Raw genomic sequence first — 19,193 nt, forward strand, 5'->3', positions numbered from 1 at the left:
ATTTTATATGTCAAGGGGAGCATGAAGAGAAGTTCTCTCAGTTCACAATCCTTCAGCTGCCAATCATTCTAAGAAGCATGCGTGCATCTAAATTACTAAATTTTGTTTGGTTGAATCCGAAGTGAAAATTTAATTCAGCTTCCAAACTAAGTCTACTAGTTAGCAACATTAGCTAACTAATATAGCAAGTTAAATCCGCATACGTCTCCCAACCTTTGAACGGAACGGATCGTTATATTTCACAGTGGTGTTCGGTGTGTAAATTTCAGTGAGTCAAGGTCATCCTTTGTTCGTTCGTTAGCTGCCATTCTGCTGGTGCCGGCAGTAAATCCAGTACATTGTTTTCGCTGGTGCGGAACAATCGACGTTGTTTGCAGATAAGTTTTGCTTTATTTTTTCCTCGTTTGCTTTCTTTCCTTTTCCCTACTTTTACTCTACCTTGTAATCAAATAATAACACACATTCCCGTTTATATAACGCTCTGCCCTCGTGCTTAAATGGCCGAGGGCGAAATACCATCTGATGTAATCATGGAAGTCCCTGATCCCCCTAATACTCGCATTGCTCCCCGTATAAAGCAGTACCCAGAAGGTTCCTCTGGGTCATGGGTGGTGTATTTTCGGACCGGAGAGAAACCGGTTAATATATTAAAACTTTCTCGAGATCTGACTGCTAATTACCCGGCCGTAACTCAGATAACACGTGTTCGGGCAAACAAGATACGTGTTCTAGTGAATGATCTCGGCCAGGCAAACGCGATTGCTTGCTGTGAGCGCTTTACGCGGGAATTTAAAGCGTACGTGCCTTGTGTGGCCTGTGAAATCGATGGGGTAGTGTCCGAACCGGGCCTGAAATGCGAAGAACTGTTGGAGCACGGGGTTGGCTGCTTTAAGGACCCCTCTCTTGAACAGATTAAGATCTTAGAATGCAAACAATTGTATACCGCAAACACCGAGGGAGGTAAGACTACCTACTCTCTATCAGGCTCGCTTCGGGTGACATTCGCCGGGTCCTCTCTTCCCAACTACATCCTCCTTGACAAGGTTCGCCTACCAGTTCGCCTGTTTGTACCGCGGGTCATGAGCTGCAGCAATTGCAAGCAGTTGGGCCACACAGCAACATATTGTGGAAATAAGAAACGATGCGGCAAATGCGAAGGAGAGCATGAGGATGACTCTTGCGGCAAAGAAACTGAAAACTGTATTTGTTGCGGGGGCCCTTCGCATGCTCTTAAATCATGCCCTGCGTACAAGCAACGCGGGAATAAAATTAAGCGCTCCCTTAAGGAACGCTCAAGGCGTTCTTATGCAGAAATGCTAAAGAATGCTTCGCCACATGTCCTGTCCGAAAATCCCTATGCTGGTTTGGCTAACGTTGAGCAAGAATCTGACGACCCACGAGAGGGAACATCTTTGGTTAACCCAGGGGAATCCAGGAAGAGGAGAAATCCAGCCTCCCCTACATTGCCTCGTAAGGGTGCCAAGGTGTCGTCCACTCAGAGTGCGCCAACTACAATCAATAAATCCAACGGAAGTGATGCACAAAAGCCGAAGCAATTTGCTCCAGGACTTGGAAATATTAATTCTAACAAGGAGTACCCACCACTTCCAGGGACACCAAAAACCCCAAGTGTCCCCTTTTTTCAAACAGATACTCAGTCCAGTAGCGGACTAATGAAATTTTCTGACATAGTGGACTTAATTTTCACAGCTTTCAATGTTACTGATCCTCTTAAAAGCCTTCTGATACGTTTTCTCCCTATAGTGCAAACATTTTTGAAGCAGTTGACTACTAAATGGCCCCTCCTTGCAGCGATCGTATCCTTCGATGGCTAAGTCATCGAACGAGGTCACCGATTCGATCACTGTTCTACAGTGGAATAGCAGAAGTATTCTGCCGAAAATCGATTCCTTTAAAATTTTACTAAATAGTTTAAAATGTGACGCTTTCGCATTATGTGAAACTTGGTTAACTTCCGATATAAATCTCAACTTCCACGACTTTAATATAATTCGTCTGGATCGAGAAAACCCCTATGGAGGAGTACTTTTGGGGATCAAAAAGTGCTATTCTTTCAACCGAATTAACCTCCCTTCGACACCAGGCATTGAAATTGTCGCTTGTCAAGTTTTAATCAAAGGTAAAGACCTGTGCATTGCTTCCATCTACATTCCTCCCAGAGCCTCGGTAGGGCACCGAACGCTTTGTAATATCACGGAATCCTTACCGGCACCGCGGCTAGTTCTGGGAGACTTTAACTCGCACGGTACGGTATGGAGCTGTCTTCATGATGATAATAGATCAACATTAATCCAAGATCTTTGCGATAATTTCAACATGACCATCTTAAACACGGGAGAAATGACGCGGATTCCTACACCACCAGCACGCGCAAGCGCGTTGGATTTGTCGCTTTGCTCGACATCGCTACAGTTAGATTGCATGTGGAAGGTGATCCCTGATCCCCACGGTAGCGATCATTTGCCTATCGTGATTTCAATTGCTAACGGTTCAAGACCATCGGAAACAATCAATGTCTCGTATGACCTCACACGGAACATTGATTGGAAGAGTTACGCGACCGCGATATCCGTTAAAATCGAATCCACTCAAGAACTTCCTCCGGAGGAAGAGTACAGGTTTTTGGCTGGCTTGATTCTCGACAGTGCGAATCAAGCTCAGACTAAACCAGTACCCAGCACGAATACCCATGGACGGTCTCCCACCCTGTGGTGGGATAAAGAGTGCTCAGAACTGTACGCGGAAAAGTCCACTGCATATAAGGCCTCCCGGGAAGACGGGTTACCCGCTAGCTATCAACAGTACGCGTCGTTAGAAAGGCGAATGAAGAGTCTAATGAAAGCCAAAAAACGCAGTTATTGGCGCCGGTTCGTCGACGGGTTAACGAGAGAAACAGCGATGAGCACTCTTTGGGGTACGGCTCGACGTATGCGTAACCGTAATAGTACCAACGAGAACGTGGAATATTCAAACCGTTGGATATTCGCTTTCGCCAAGAAGATCTGTCCGGACTCTGTCCCGGTACAGAAAACGTGCCGCGCCGCGTCTCCTCACGATACCGCGAACGAAACACCGTTTTCGATGGTGGAGTTCTCACTTGCCCTCTTATCGTGCAACAATAACGCCCCGGGGTTAGACAGAATCAAATTCAACTTGCTGAAGAATCTGCCTGACACTGCAAAAAGGCGCTTGTTGAATTTATTTAACAAGTTTCTTGAGGGTAACATTGTCCCTCATGAATGGAGGCAAGTGAAGGTCATCGCCATCCAAAAACCAGGAAAACCAGCCTCCGACCACAACTCGTATCGGCCGATTGCAATGCTATCCTGTATTCGGAAGTTGTTCGAGAAAATGATCTTGTTTCGCCTCGACAATTGGGTTGAAGCAAATGGCTTACTGTCAGATACACAATTTGGCTTCCGCAAAGGCAAAGGGACGAACGATTGCCTTGAGTTGCTTTCTACAGAAATCCAAATGGCCTATGCTAACAAAGAGCAGATGGCATCAGTCTTCTTGGATATTAAGGGGGCTTTTGACTCAGTTTCTATCAACATTCTGTCAGAGAAGCTGCACCAGCATGGTCTTTCACCAATTTTAAATAACTTTTTGCTAAACCTGTTGTCTGAAAAGCACATGCACTTTTCGCATGGCGATTTAACAACATCGCGATTTAGCTACATGGGTCTTCCCCAGGGCTCATGTCTAAGTCCCCTGCTCTACAATTTTTACATGAATGACATTGACGATTGTCTTGCCAATTCACGCACGCTAAGGCAACTTGCAGACGACGGGGTGGTCTCTGTTACAGGGCCCAAAGCTTCCGACTTGCAAGGACCATTACAAAATACCTTGGAAAATTTGTCTGCTTGGGCTCTCCAGCTGGGTATTGAGTTCTCCACGGAGAAAACTGAGTTGGTTGTTTTTTCTAGGAAGCGTGAGCCGGCGCAACTCCAACTTTTATTAATGGGTGCAACGATCAACCAGGTTTTCACATTTAAATATCTCGGGGTCTGGTTCGATTCTAAAGGTACCTGGGGATGTCACATTAGGTATCTGAAACAGAAATGCCAACAAAGGATCAATTTTCTCCGAACAATAACTGGAACATGGTGGGGTGCTCACCCAGGAGACCTGATCAGGTTGTACCAAACAACGATATTGTCGGTGATGGAGTACGGGTGTTTCTGTTTCCGCTCCGCTGCGAACATACACTTCATCAAACTGGAGAGATGGCGCATTGCCTTGGGTTGCATTCACTCGACCCATACGATGAGTCTCGAAGTGCTGGCGGGCGTTCTTCCGCTAAAAAATCGATTTTGGGAACTCTCATATCGATTGCTCATCCGATGCGACATTCTGAACCCGCTGGTGATTCAAAATTTCGAGTGGCTCGTCGAGCTTAATTCTCAAACCCGTTTTATGTCCTTGTACTTCGACTACATGGCACAGAGCATCAATCCTTCTTCGTACAATCCCAACCGTGTCCGTTTCCTAGATACTTCTGATTCTACTGTATTCTTCGACACATCCATGAAGGAAGAGATTCGTGGAATCCTGGACCATATACGCCCGCCGGTGATCCCCAATATATTTTATAATAAATTCCGAGAAGTCGACTGCGACAAAATGTTTTACACTGACGGATCAAATCTCGATGGGTCCACTGGCTTCGGTATCTTCAACAATACTATCACCGCTTCATTGGGATCATCGACACTCTGTCCACAGATCACTACTTCATCGTTTCGGACAGCCTCAGCTCTATCGAGGCTCTTCGTGCGGTGAAGCCAAAAAAGCAACTCCCGTATTTTCTGGGGATGATACAGGAGTCCTTGTGTACGTTATCTGAAAAATCTTATCAGATTACCTTTGTTTGGGTCCCCTCTCATTGTTCTATCCCGGGCAATGAAAAGGCCGACTCATTAGCAAAGGTGGGCGCATTAAATGGTGACATATACGAAAGACCAATCTGCTTCAACGAATTTTTTAGTAATTGTCGTCAGAGGACGCTCAACAGTTGGCAAACCTCGTGGAGCAATGGGGAACTTGGACGATGGCTACATTCGATTATCCCAAAGGTATCAACGAAGCCTTGTTTCGGGGGGATGGATGTGGGTCGGGATTTTATTCGCGTAATGTCCCGACTTATGTCCAATCACTACACGTTGGATGCGCATTTGCGGCGTATTGGGCTTGCGGAGAGTAGTCTGTGCGCTTGTGACGAGGGCTATCACGACATCGAACACGTTGTCTGGGTATGCGCCGGGTATTGTGACGCCAGGTCTCAGTTAAAGGAAACCCTTCGGGCCCGAGGTAGACCACCCAATGTACCAGTCCGAGATATGCTGGCAACTCGTGATTTCCCCTATATGTCCCTTATTTATACCTTCATAAAAACGATAAATATCCCAATTTAGCCCCTCTCTTTTATTTCTCGTTTTTAGAGTTTCCTCCTGTCTTGTGGAACCGATCAGTTCCAGAGTGCCACTATGTAACCGTCGTCGCCCTTACCACTACGCCTGCATAGAAGGAAACTGAAGCGAGAGCGACTCGAGGTCCGATGACTTTTGAAGGATTCCCCGCGGGTCCGAAGAATACCATCCGCCAATCCGGTACTCGACGACTTACTAGACTGAGGCGCAAATTTGTTTCGCTGATCCTCCTCCCCCACCGTTCGAGCAAAAGTTGCAAGATTTGCTCTTCTTTACCTGTCTCTCCCCTGTCCTTGATACAACTGCTGCTACACTGATGCGGAAATAAGCCACCCTCTGAAAATCTTGACCAAGCATAAGTTTTAGTTAAAAAATTCAAATTAGTATTCTGTATTCCTAGTTTTAAGATAGCTATAATTTTTACTCTTTATTGAAACTCTTGTCCTCCATCTTGTAAATAGAATTGAATCCCTAGTTTAAGATTTCTGTGAAGTTTCTCATAAATATTTGTTCCCCCTTTTGTGTACTAAACTATATTGTTAGTTTTAAGATAACCGTAAAATATTTCGTAAAATACTATTACTCCCCCTCTTGTATATCAAAGTGAATCCCTTGTTTAAAATTTTTTTCATAAAAAAATCTTTTGGCCTTGTATATTGAATCTTATTTCTAGTCTTAAGATAGCTGTAAACTTTTTTTCCTTTGTAAAAAAAAATTTCAACATTGTAACCTCCTAGTTTTAAGATATCCAAAATGTAAAAACATAAGCATTTGGCACCGCCAAGCTAACGCATTTGTGCCTATCAAATAAACGAAATGAATAAAAAAAATAAGTTAAATCCGCATAAAAAATCTTTTCGTATTTTTGCGAACTTGTAATTCCTCGAATCGTAAAATTTATCTCATGCAAAACCGCATTAAAAGTAACTTGTTTGAATTTAAATCCATTTCTTTTGGGAATGGAGGATCATTAAATTGTTTTCTCTAAACAATGGGTTTTAAACTTAATGCTACGTCGCACTTCTCTGAACCTACCCTCCCCCTCGTCACACTTCGTCACAAATTTAGTATACCCTCCATACTCTCCAAAATGCTACGTCATTTATGCATGGCCCCGAAGAAGTGTTTGCGTTCAGCATTAGCTACATTAAACATCTCGCTACTAATCACAAAATACCCGTTTGTTATCGTTACGTTTGTACTTACCCAAACTGCATGCAAAAAAACAACTAATTGGCATATTTTTGAACGGCATTGTCAAAGGCATGACTTCATTGTACCCGACGCATGCTTAGATAGTACATTAACAGAAAATTCAAACACTAGTTCGATTAGCACACTGGTTCATAACACATCCAGTGATATTGTCCATTTTGATTGCAGCGTAGTACAACCTAATTATCAACAAAATACAGCACCATCTCTGTTCAAACATTTGGATGGTATAAATCGGGCACCTGTCGCATTCACATTAGAACTACACAACGAAACCAATATTCATAGAAACGATGTTACGACTATTCAGAGAAAGGCAAGTCAGCTGAATGCAAATATAGTGGAAAAGGTTGAAGAGCTTCTTGATTCTGTTTTAACCAGCGATGAAAACCCACAAACTAAATACGAGCTGGACAAGTATTTAGACCGGCTCAAACAGTCATTTGATTTTATTGATTCAGATTATAAATTCTTCAAATATATCGAAAATCTTGATATTTTCTGTTTCCCTGTTACAACTGTCAATGAAAATGATGAAATAATACTTAAGTCACATCAGATCCAGGAAAATGTAAAAGGCCACATTGTTTTAATGGATATTAAACATCAATTAAAAGCTTATTTTTATTGTGACGGTATTCTTCAAAAAACTATTGCCAATACTAATATACTCGAAAAGCAATCATCCATAAGCAATATAGCAAATGGCGAGCTTTGGGAAATAATCAAACGAAAATACCCAGGTGAAATTTTGATTCCAATATCTTTGTACGCCGACGAATTCAAGGTAAACGACTGTTTAAGTTCGCACAATAAGAAACAAGTAATCTGTGGCATTTACTATTCGTTACCTACTATTCCAGACGAATTTTGTTCAAAATTGTGAAACATTTTTGTTGCTGCTATGATTAGAAAAGTTGAAATCAATGAGGTTGGAACTAGCAAGCTATTCAACGAAGTTATACAAAAATTTAAAATTCTTGAAGAGAATGGTACAACGTTTATAATTGAAGGCGACGCAATTAGTGTTAGATTTGTATTAACGCTAGTACAAGGTGATAGCCTTGGTATACACCAAATGCATCAGTTTATGACCTTTAGTGCCAATTTTTACTGTAGATTCTGCTCGCGATCGCGTGGGCAGTGCCAAATTGATATAGAGGAACGACTTGAATGTATTCGAACTGTAGAGACTTATAATGTAAGCATTAATAGACCATCAGAAACGGGGGTTAGAGTCAATTTTTAATCAACTGCCTTGCTTTCAACAACATTTTCTGTGCCATTACGCTTCAGTGATCAATATGAGCGGAAGTATAAGTTCTTTGATGAATTATCGGTATGAAGCAAAACAAATTATTTGAAGAGTACGCAGGAGTTATTTCATCTAGGAAGAATATATATATATATATATATATATATATATATGTTTTGCTTTATGCATGAAAGCATCTCTTCAATTGAGCGATCGAAATTAAAAGTTGCAAGGATATAATATGCTTCGCAAAACCCGTTTCAAACATATTAGAATATAAAAATAGGAAATAAACTTCAAGCATAAAAATCGGACAGAAATTCTTCAGCATAAGAATCGCTTAAAAAGTTCTCACCCGTAAAACTCGGCAAGGGTGAACCTCCAGTATAAAAATCGTTTAAAAATAATTAAATCGCTCGGAGGAGCATCCGTATATCTTGATGCTCAAGATTAAAAGTCGGCTAACAAAAACTTCTTTGTAAGAATCGGATGTATTTCTTTCCGATTTTTTTATTGAGAGTTTTTTTACCCGACTCTTCAAAAGGAATGTCCCAGTCCGATTTTTATGCTTGAAGTTTATATCCGGTTTTTATATTCTAATATATTTGAAACAGGTTTTACGAAGCATGTTCTATCCTTGCGACTTTTATTTTCGGTCGCTCAATTTAGTCATGACGTCTTCCACAATTTTTTTTTCAAGGATTCATTGAAAGGGTCGTTCAAAATATTTAATTTAAGAGATAAGGATTATATAAAATATTTACCACGCCCATATCCAAGTCAACTCTCGCAAAACGTTCAAGGAACTACCCAGCTTAATTATAAAGGTACTGTTTTTAAGACTGGCACATATGTTACTGTTACCGAACATCTCAATTTGAATTTATTCGAAATACTGGATATTCTATTATGAGATACAAACGTATTTCTAGTAGGTCTAAGTTGAATAGTGGGAAAATATGATGAGCATTTTCGAGCATATGAAATTGAAGAAAAAAGCAATCAATATTGTATTCACAACATTAATGCCATTGATGGCCCTCCGATAAAGCCACACTATATCAATAATAAGTGGTAGTTCCGTAAAAAACAAGACTTCAATACAATGGACCACTAACGAAATTATGTAGGTTGTAATTTTAGGTGTTTTCGAAAGTTATAGTAAGTTTGTTCTTAAAAATCTAATAAAAAATCTTAAAAAACACATTTTCGCAGTTCTTTAACACATTATGAGCTTTAGAACCAAATAAATGCTATAATAGCGAAAAACTAACCAAAGCGTATATTTTACAGTTTTTTTTTCTATTGCAGCATTTAATTGGTTTTTAAATTGGAGAAATTTTAAAGTTAATGATGAAATATATAAGCAAACCTAATGATTTAATTATTATTATAGATTTCATGTAACAATACAATGAATGATGTTTGAAGCCTAATATTGAATATGTTCAATTGTTTTGAAATGTATAGGTTTGATGTTATGATTTTCTTATGTTGTGTATCATACAATTTATTTCAATGACAGATATGATATATTCATAAAGGAATCGTAATGGCAATAATTTATGTGGTTTGCCAGATACAATCATTATGAAAGTTTATTTTCGTGCAGAATGATTTGCAAAGTGGGTCGGTGGGGTGGTTTGGATTTAATTCAATACGGCAGGATGCGACTTATGTGTGTTGCTTGAGAGTGTTGCGTTTGAAAAAAAAATTTTTTTTGTGCATGCGTGTGCGTTGTAACTTGTTAATCCATGTTTACGGCGCTTTCGGCTTTGTAGGTGCCTAGGGTAAAGAGCCTATTGGCTTTCATATATTTCATATTTCGGTTATACGTTTTTTATCAGTAACGCATCTGACAATGTGCTTCTGTAGTTATTGTTAAATCACTGTTCAGCAGCGTAGTATTTTATATAGGAGAGTACACTCAGGGTTTTTTACGCGCTTTTGCGCGGTATTTTTTACGCAGAGTTTGAAATTTACGCGGTTTTCATTTACGCGGACTGTACCCCCGCGTAAAAAAAACCTGAGTGTAATTGCATCAGAAACAATCACATTCCCAGCAGAACTTTTTGTTTTCTAATTTCAATCACATTTCTCAACTTTGGAGCTTTTCTTTTAAATATATTTTCTGGACAGACCAGCCTATTTTTACTAGATGGATCAGCCAAATAATGCCAATCAGCTAGTGAGATAATTGATTAATTGTAATAATAGATTACCGTTAAATGACCTTCAATAAATTATGTTTTAATGGGGAGGGTGTATAGCAAAAAAAAAGTTACATGAAAAAAAAGTTACATGAAAACAACCAACATATGATTCAGCTATACAGTTTAATCAACAGACCCTATGGTTGAAATATATTTTGGTTGCTTTCATGTAACTTTCAAATGGTTTACAATATCGCCTTGATGTCAAAGAGAAAGTTGCACGAAAGTTTACGGGCCTTTTGAAAAATCTATTATTGTTGATGGAGAAACGCGACTAACTTATTTTTATTTAATTATTTATTTGACACGGCTCAATGCGTTAGCTTAGAGGAGCCATGGGTCTTTTATATATTTACAAGAAGTAAAAAATAAAAATAACAATAAATTTTATTTTAAGCCTGAACATCCCGTGCGCGCAACTTGCTATTGCGAGCGGAGATCTTTTTTCGCGTCGGGAAGATGTTCCTTCTTTCGCCAACTTCGTGGTTACCCATGTTTGTCTCGTTGCTGCTTACGTCGGTATCATCATCTTGATTACTTCCGTGATACTCGCGATCAGATCTTCTTTCTAGCTTCTTGCCCTTGCGAGTCTCGAATGTGAACACTCCATCCTTGGTGGTAGCTTCTTCACTGGTGGTATTAGTTGTTAAGTTTGAAGCTTTTGCAGTTGTCATTATTGCTTTAACTGCAGCCACAAATTTGGCAACCGATTGTGGTTCAGGTAAAGATATTGGGGCCTGGGTGTTGACATTTTTTCTGCAACTGAGCTTTCCTTAGCAGTTTCTGGGCAGGGTTGTCCGTAGTGCGCCGTTCGTTCACAGAATTGGCACGTATTAGTTTGTCCCTGATATGTACAAAGAGTTCGCTGTGTAATGGTATCACCCCCTTCTGTGTTGTACTGCAGGGTAAGGTAGGAGGGAATGGGTTGGTCTACCCGCATTCTCACTACAAAGACGCCATTTGAAATACCTGGGAAGTAGTTTCTCCATGTGTCCTCCGTAATGGATTCCACTGCTCCATAATGCGACATGAATCTTTTAATTGCCACTTTGCAAGTAAGTGGAGATAAATCATGTAATTTCACTTCAATATTCCCATTATTCATGTATACAGGGATCTTGATTTCAGCGTTGTCACAAATAAGTACGTGTTTTAAGTTGTTCTGCGAAATGAATCTTTTCGCCTGGGCGAATTTGTTGAAGGTTATCAGCACCGCATGCCTGACGTGCTCAAGCTGTATGCAGGTGACTTCCGAAAACAGAAGCTGCATTTTTACCTTCAGCAGATGTTCCACATCACGAATACTTGGTCTTATGCGAAAAGACCTGAAGTCAATGGCCACTGTGTTAGGCCGAATAATCACGTTTTGTTGATGAGACTTAGTCATCTTGATAGATCACACAAGAATAAAAATAACGGTATCCTTTGTTGTTCGGACAATGCACACAAGTAACTGTTTTTTCGTTCGATTTGCACTGGCTCGGACAGAAGCAAGAGCACACTAGGTACTGTGACCGATGCCTTTGATGGTTGAAAATAGACTGACGCGACGAACTTATGAAAAGGTCGTAATAAAACAAAATAATTGTGTTGTTAAAACAAAAGTTAAAATATCTCGAGAACTACTACATTTTAGAAAATTTTTGTTAAGAGCATTTCGATTTAAAATAGCGTTTTGAATCATATTCAAAAAGAAAATTGTATTTTTGACTGCAAATAGTAAGAATTATAAAAAAAATGTCAAAGTTGTTGTTAGGAAAACTTTTTATTGAAAGCTTCTTCAGGATCCAAATACACTAAAAAAGTTGCTTTTACGTCTTTAAAACGATAAACATTAAATTTTTGACATTTTTTGATGGGTAACGCGAATAACTTTTAAAAAGAGCATAATTACACGAATTAATTGTTTTTGAAGTAGCAAAATTTCAAATATCTCGAAAACTATCGCATTTTGGAAGATTTTTGTTAAATGCATTTTGATTTTAAATGGTGCTTAGAATTATATTCTGTAATAAAATTACAATTTTGTATGTCAATTAGTATGAAATTTAAAAACATGTACGAAGTTATTGTTAGAAAAACTTTTTTTGCCGATTTTTTCTCCATCATGCAATCACAATCAAAATGTTTCCTTTCTCTTTAGGTTTTTGGTAACAAAATATAAAAAATTTAAAAAAATGGTTTTTTTCGCAATTTAAATTTTTATCATAAATTTTTGTTTTTTTGACAAATGACACAACATTTTTTTCAGTGTATATTTTTTTCGGACAGAAGTATTCATTCCCTGTAACTTGTTCTCAGATAGTTTTGCTGCATAAAATACAGTAATCGAACAAAAAAAATTTGAAATTCATACACGTAGAAACGTTTACGCCCTTTTGAAAAATTACTCTTGTATCAAAATATTCCAATTGCCAGAAAATATCATGGAGATTCATACAGCGAACACACCTGCAAAGTTTCGTTCGAATCGACGATGGTCATATTTTGCGGTCGGCCGGTTTCTCATGGAATCCCTCTGCTTCACCCTGAAGATAAAATGATATCGCTTCGAAACGTTGCACTATGGGGAGACATGTGACCAAAAATCTAACACTAAATCCACACAAATTTAATTCAATTCTATACTGAGCGTTTATATACACCATAATTAAGAAAATCTATTGGTATCTCAGAAAAATTATTGACTCTTCGTATCTATTGTACTTTGGATGAAATATACGCTCGAATAAATCATTTGAAAACTGAGAATACCTGTTTTGTGATATTATTATTAAAAAGGCATATTCATTATATTGGTATGAACTTTTATGAAACATAACGGATCAAAGTCCAAAACAATCTACAAATTAGATTCGAGAAAGAATGTTCTAGATGGGACAAGCAAACATAATGTTTTTTTTTAACTTTTTGCGAAAGTTTCACTCGTCCATATTTGCTCTATGCTGAGAACGCTTCAATTAAAATTTCAACGGCATTCACAAGAATGAAAGAGGTGGAGAGAGTATTTTACAAGTAAATTAGCGAGGATTACAATCAGTTTATGCTTTGGACAGATAGTTACTGGGCAGCAACAAATCACATTGGTCTGTACTAAAAACCCCTAGGTACTTTTTTTCATGAACAATTTTACTAAAACATATTTATTTACAAAAAATAAGACTTGTAATTTCAAGAATGTTCATGCTTCAGACGCAGTTTAAGTGTCCAGGAACACTTTCAATCGCCACTTGCGTTTCCAAGAATATTGAAAGTTATTCTGATAGTTTCGACCATTTATTTTTCATAGTATAAGTTTGTGACTCATTGCGATCCGAAAAACTTGACTCGCATCCTTTCACAACCACTTTTGCAGGATTTTGAAGCGATATGAAACTACTTTTTGGTGTTGCTAACTCAATGCTCGTTTCTCCGTTACGCTGGAGCTCCGACATAAAGTGGTACTGCAATTAACACCCAGCTGTCCCGTTGACCCCACTGCGTACGTTGAGTCAGGTCGTTAACCAACCATCGCCGAGTAGCAGGTCGACCCCAGAACCATCGCCAACTTCGGAACCCGTCGAGACGTGAACCGATCCGGAGATGACGAAAAATTTGACTCACATCCCTTCACAGTAACCCTCGAAGGATGTTCCGTGTCTCCGTTTTCGATGAAACATCGACCGAATTAGGGTGACTGTCAGTAGCTCCCAGCTTTTCTTGTTCACTCTGTATACGTTGAGCTAGCTTACTGGAAAACCCTTGTTGCATAACGGGTTCATATTATATTATTCTTTATTTTAATAATCTGACTAAATTCTGACTATCAACGATCATGCAGTAGACTTGGGTGGAACGCTCAACTCGTACCAACAGAAGGCAAAGGATTCTTCACATATCCTTTCGATCTTGTCCATATAAGTCTGCCTAGTCCTAGTTGTCCGTTCTATGTTTATAACTGATTCGCTCTAGAATATCTATCTGTCTTTCAATTTCATTGCTTTGGTTTGTCTTAGTCTTAAATTTGCCAGAAAAAAGCCAACAAAATCGATGCATAATTTAATTTATTTTATAAATTTTATAGCTATCAGTAGCTCCCAGCTTTCCCTAATCCCATTAGTCCATCCTCCTGGATACGTTTAGCTAGCTTGATGGCAAACCGATCTGGAGCAGTCAAAAGACCTTGCTCGCGTCCCTTCACGGTCACATTCGCTGGGTTTATAAGCGACTTGAACCACTCGCCCATATCGCCGAATTCTTGCTAGTTGTTGTCAATTGTTCAATTTTGACGAATTATAACTCCTTTAATAATCGATGGATTTGTATCATATCAGCACAGGTTTATCGTCATCGTATATGTATTATTCATGCCAAATATGAGCAGAATTGGTTCATACATAAAAAAGTTGTTCATATAACGTTCAAAAATAAGTTTTGTGGACTAGCTGGGGGCTACCTTGCACACTTCTTGAATTCGATATAAAATAAAAATTAACCAGTTTTATTTACTTTCATTGAAATATCATCAATTTATACTGATATCAGAGGCTTTTTCAACAATAAAGCATCACGCATTCATCGCTTTTTCTAAAATAAGGGATTCATTTTAATTTAACATTTACAACGTTACTTGTCAGAAAAACTTGAGTGGGTTGAGATGCATATTGTTTTTCGGATAGAAATAAGGAAAATTATGAAAAATGGTAATATCAGTTTATTTCTAGTATGTCAGAATAGTATTTTAAGAGCATTCAAAGATTTTTTGAATTATCAATTATAAAAATAGCCACACGAAGGGATTGAAAATTTCGCAAAACAAAAACAAAGTGAAATAAGGGGCTATTTATGACGTATATTTGAGTGCTAAATTGATGGCGTAATTAGTACACAAGACCACGTTCGCAAGTTATGCACTTTTTATGTCAAGAATTCTAAAATAAAGGTTCGAAATCAGTTTTTTCACGGCCAAGATCACATTATTTCGCAACCACCAACTTTGGAGGTTAAATGTCTTCAAAGAAATTATACAACATAACACAGAGCATCTCTTGAAAAGAACAATTTAGGTAATTAATTCTCTTGGACATAATTACGGAGAATAAACTCAAAACATGATTAAGAGGCTTGGTATCTTCGGTAAAGTTGTTGATAATGATATTAAAAACAACTTTTTGAAAGACACAAAAATCTTCAAATGCTCATAAAAACCGATCCTTACATACTAGAAACAAACGAAAAACGCCATTTTCCATCACACAAAAACCTTCAAAAGCTCATAAAATCAGATTCTGATGTACTAGAAACGCAATCTTTCATCTTTTTTCTTCTTCTTTCCGAAAAACAGTATGTGGTCTCGATACACTTAAGATTTTCTGTTTTGTTGAGCAATCTTATTTTACGAGCCTCCAATCACTTTTATCGACCGTTCAAGTGTTTTGTTTGTTTTGGTAAACAGTGTTAAGAAAAAAGGCAAAAGGCACATGCAACATGTTAAAAATACATGGCTCTACAAATGTGCAAAGTAGACCCGCATATCCAAAGTAGCCCCGCACGACGGTACATCACTAGCAGACTAAGCAATGAAATGTTTCAATAAAGCAAGAGTCTGCGTAGAAACGAAAATTTGACAGACAGGATGAATCCGCAGAGAGAGAGAGTGAGTAATGGTTATGTTTAATGCGAGAGAGAATGAAATACACCAGAGTATACTGCATTCAAGTTATTGGTGTCAGTTCTGAAATTAATAGTTGAACCGTCACTGAAAATGTGCCACATTTCTAGAATCTGAAGGGCTAGCGGTGGCCAGATAGCCGTTGCTTGAGTTGTTAATCCAACATACGATCTCGCACAATCTGAGCAAGGAATGCGATAGATCACATTCCGCTTAGATTGTTTCGAGGTTGGATCTTTTAATTTGTGAATAGAGAAGAAATGGTTTTTGTACATTTGAAGCTTCAAGAAACATTTTTGTGGTCTCTTTGAGTAATTTTGGAAAGTGCAGGCGTCAGAGTATCTGCATGGTGGAGTAATCGAAATAGCATTTACGAGGCGATCACTCTAGTGCTTTTTGTTTGATGATTCGGTTTATTAATCTGTTTATCAGACCGTCGGGGTAATTACTATTGCGTAAATATTCTCGTACCGTATGCTTCTTTGCGATTTCAGATTTGCAAGTAGACAGCCAGAATAATCTCGCAATGGACCCCATGGCAGTGTTGAGTTTTTGTGTGAGCGGATGGAGAGAGAGGTATTTCAAAATTCCCTCGATGCTACTGGATTTCTGTATCAGTCGGTTAGAATTGTTTGTTCGTTCATTCTTATTAGGACCAGGTCCAGATAAGGCATACGGTTGCTGCTCTCAATCTCGCATGTGAACTGAATGTGTGGATTGTACGCCCCGATGAGAAGGAATAGACGCAAGATGGCCGAAAAATTCCAGTATTTATAGAAGAGCAATAAAAATAGTAATTATAATATCTTTGACTTTATTCACCTCATTAAATTGTTATATAATGAAAGCGGGAAAAATTGAAAACCTTTTTATTTAATACCTTAAAAATTTAAACTCTTATTGAGGATACCATAACTTTATTTGATATTTAATGTTTGCTGAAACAAACGCAATTTTATGTACAAGGCCAAAAAACTGAGTTTTTATTGTTTGAATTGATGGAATACACTATAAAATATTCAGAAGCCAATTCAAAGTGTTTTCGAAGAAAGCAAAACACTTTGAATTGGATAAATAGCATGCATGTGCACCAACGAACGTATCTGTTCTCTTCTGCGTTTGCTTCTTTGTTGGTGGTACACCTTGGAGACACTTGATATGATTGTTATTGAGTGAATATTTGTTCCTGTTAGATCCGTATGTAGCCGTTGGTGGTGTGGCATAATATAACGGTGTGCTGTTTATGGATATAGCTAGGGTTCGTCGCGGTGCGGATGCGGGCGGTAAATGGATTGTCCGCACCGCAACCGCAAAAAAAATTATAAAACCGCTTCGCTTACCGCAACCGCACTTTATTTACCGCACCGCACCGCGCGGTAATGCGGTAAAATTTTTATATTTTTAAAAATAGTGTTGAAAAATTGTTCATTTGTGTAACCATATATAATAATGTTATTCTTATTCACACGAAATTTAACCTTAAGAGACTCCTCAGAATGTAATGCTTATGAAAAAATCAACTTTTGCATTTTCTATTAATAAAATTCTGTACATTTTAAGGCAAACATTATACATTCAAAAACGTTCTACTGCAGTAATAGGAAAACTTTTATTTTAGCAACCCTTCAGTTAATTGAAAAAAGTGGAATAAAAAAAAGTTGCATATTTTTTAAATTTTTTAAATTTTCATATTTTCAATGTTTTTGATATATGAAAATGAAATGGATGATATTTGCATTTATGTAGTAAAACTACAAGGGGCAGCCCTATGGGGTTGCACGAACTGTAGACGTAGGACTATACTACTTAATGTAAAATATTTATTTTCTTAGTACTTAGTGTGTGGGAAAAAACACCCGGACCGGTGAAGAAAAATCAAATTTTAGACAATATAATCACATCTCATGTATAGACCAAGCTTCCTAGTTCCTCTCAAGCAGATCCTAAAAGTTCAAACACCCATGGATAACCCCAAGTTTGTAGATGTGTTTCGATGCCACAGGATTGTAAAATAATTAATATTACGCCATGAAAATTCAATTCTTCAGTGACAATTTTTTTTCTGCAAAATCCCTTTGTGTATGCAAAGCTCATGATTTGTTGGGATATTAGCATTGATCGGAAAATGCTTTCCAACGCTGCGCATTGCATACATACAGGACATGTTGCAGGTCACCAGAAGCTGTTCATTTTACCACCGCCACATGTTCATTTTACTCACTCGCTAACATGTCTCATTTTTGGACATGTTTAGAAATAAAGAATCATGTTTGAAAAAATGTGTTTATGACGAAGTATTTTTACCAGATATGTACATGTATGCCTTTTGTCATCGGTCCGTACACTCTATAGCGACAAATAGTGTTAATCCGCGTTCAAGGTTATTTGCACACTCTCAAGGTTATTTGCACTCTGGGCAATAGGCCCGTGCAAAAATGACTTCTTCTGACGGCGGTTCATCTCAAGGTGAGATGGACATCGAAATAAAATCGGCTCCCCGGCTCAAGGTATATCCGTGCTCAGCCACCGGGCCATTTGTGATCTTCTTTCGGACCAAAGAAAAAAGTGTTTGAATCTGTTGCAGATTTCTCGAGTTCTGACGGATCGGTATTCGGCCGTGACAGAAATATCGAAAATTCGCCCTGATAAGCTTCGGGTGGTTGTTAACAGTTTGACTCAGGCAAGCGATATTGCTGGCTACGAGCCCTTTACGAAGGAGTACAGGGTGTATATTCCAGCTAGCAGGGTTGAAGTCAGTGGGGTCGTTTCCGATTCGAGTCTGAATTGCGAGGACCTACTAAAATATGGGACTGGCTGTTTCAAAGACCCCATGCTTAAGCCAGAGAAGATACTGGAATGCAAACGTTTGCATTCAGCATCAGTCGCAGCTGACGGCAAGAAAATATACGTCAACTCTGCCCTGTCCATTTACCTCCTCTTTGACAAGGTTCGTCTACCTGTTCGCCTCTTTGTGCCGCGGGTCATGAACTGTACTAATTGCAAACAATTGGGACACACAGCCTCCCATTGTAGCAATAAAGCCCGCTGTGGGAAATGCGGTGGGAATCATGCGGATGATTCCTGTGGTAGAGATGTCGAAAAGTGTCTCTACTGTGGGGGAAACCCACATGATCTCCCTTCATGTCCCGCGTACAAACAGCGCGAGGAAAATCTTAAGCGTTCCCTTCAGGGACGCTCTAAGCGATCTTTTGCAGAAATGCTTAAGATAGCTACGCCACCTGTCTCTACGAACATCTTTACCATCTTGTCTACTGACGAAGGCGACTGTGATGAACCCCAGGAGGGAACATCTTCTGCTGTGCCTAGAAGTAGTAGAAAAAGGAAGAACATTTCCTCTTCCAAGCTTCGTCGTAAAGGCCAGAAGGTGTCTCTTCATAGTCCCCCTA

At 38.8% G+C, this 19,193-nt stretch overlaps 2 protein-coding genes across 8 annotated transcripts in view; one reads left to right on the forward strand and one right to left on the reverse strand.

The window, feature by feature from the left end:
* Positions 1 to 19,193, reverse strand: part of LOC131690892 (aryl hydrocarbon receptor) — a 1,300,655-nt gene that overhangs the window by 166,258 nt on the left and 1,115,204 nt on the right. The window lies entirely within an intron of this gene.
* LOC131690894 (uncharacterized) overlaps positions 1 to 19,193 on the forward strand; it is a 278,535-nt gene that overhangs the window by 3,926 nt on the left and 255,416 nt on the right. For 2 of the 3 annotated variants that reach the window (XR_009305648.1, XM_058976971.1), the window contains one exon: positions 6,837 to 8,040. The exons of the other annotated variant lie outside the window; for it this stretch is intronic. Coding sequence is in view for 1 of the 2 variants with exons in the window: in XM_058976971.1 (XP_058832954.1) it covers positions 6,837 to 6,851 (15 nt within the window). In the remaining variant the exon portion in view is untranslated. Of the gene's footprint in view, positions 1 to 6,836; positions 8,041 to 19,193 lie in introns of those variants that run through there. 3 annotated transcript variants of the gene reach the window in all.

Source organism: Topomyia yanbarensis, chromosome 3 (genome assembly GCF_030247195.1).
Source record: "Topomyia yanbarensis strain Yona2022 chromosome 3, ASM3024719v1, whole genome shotgun sequence".
NCBI lineage: Eukaryota > Metazoa > Arthropoda > Insecta > Diptera > Culicidae > Topomyia > Topomyia yanbarensis.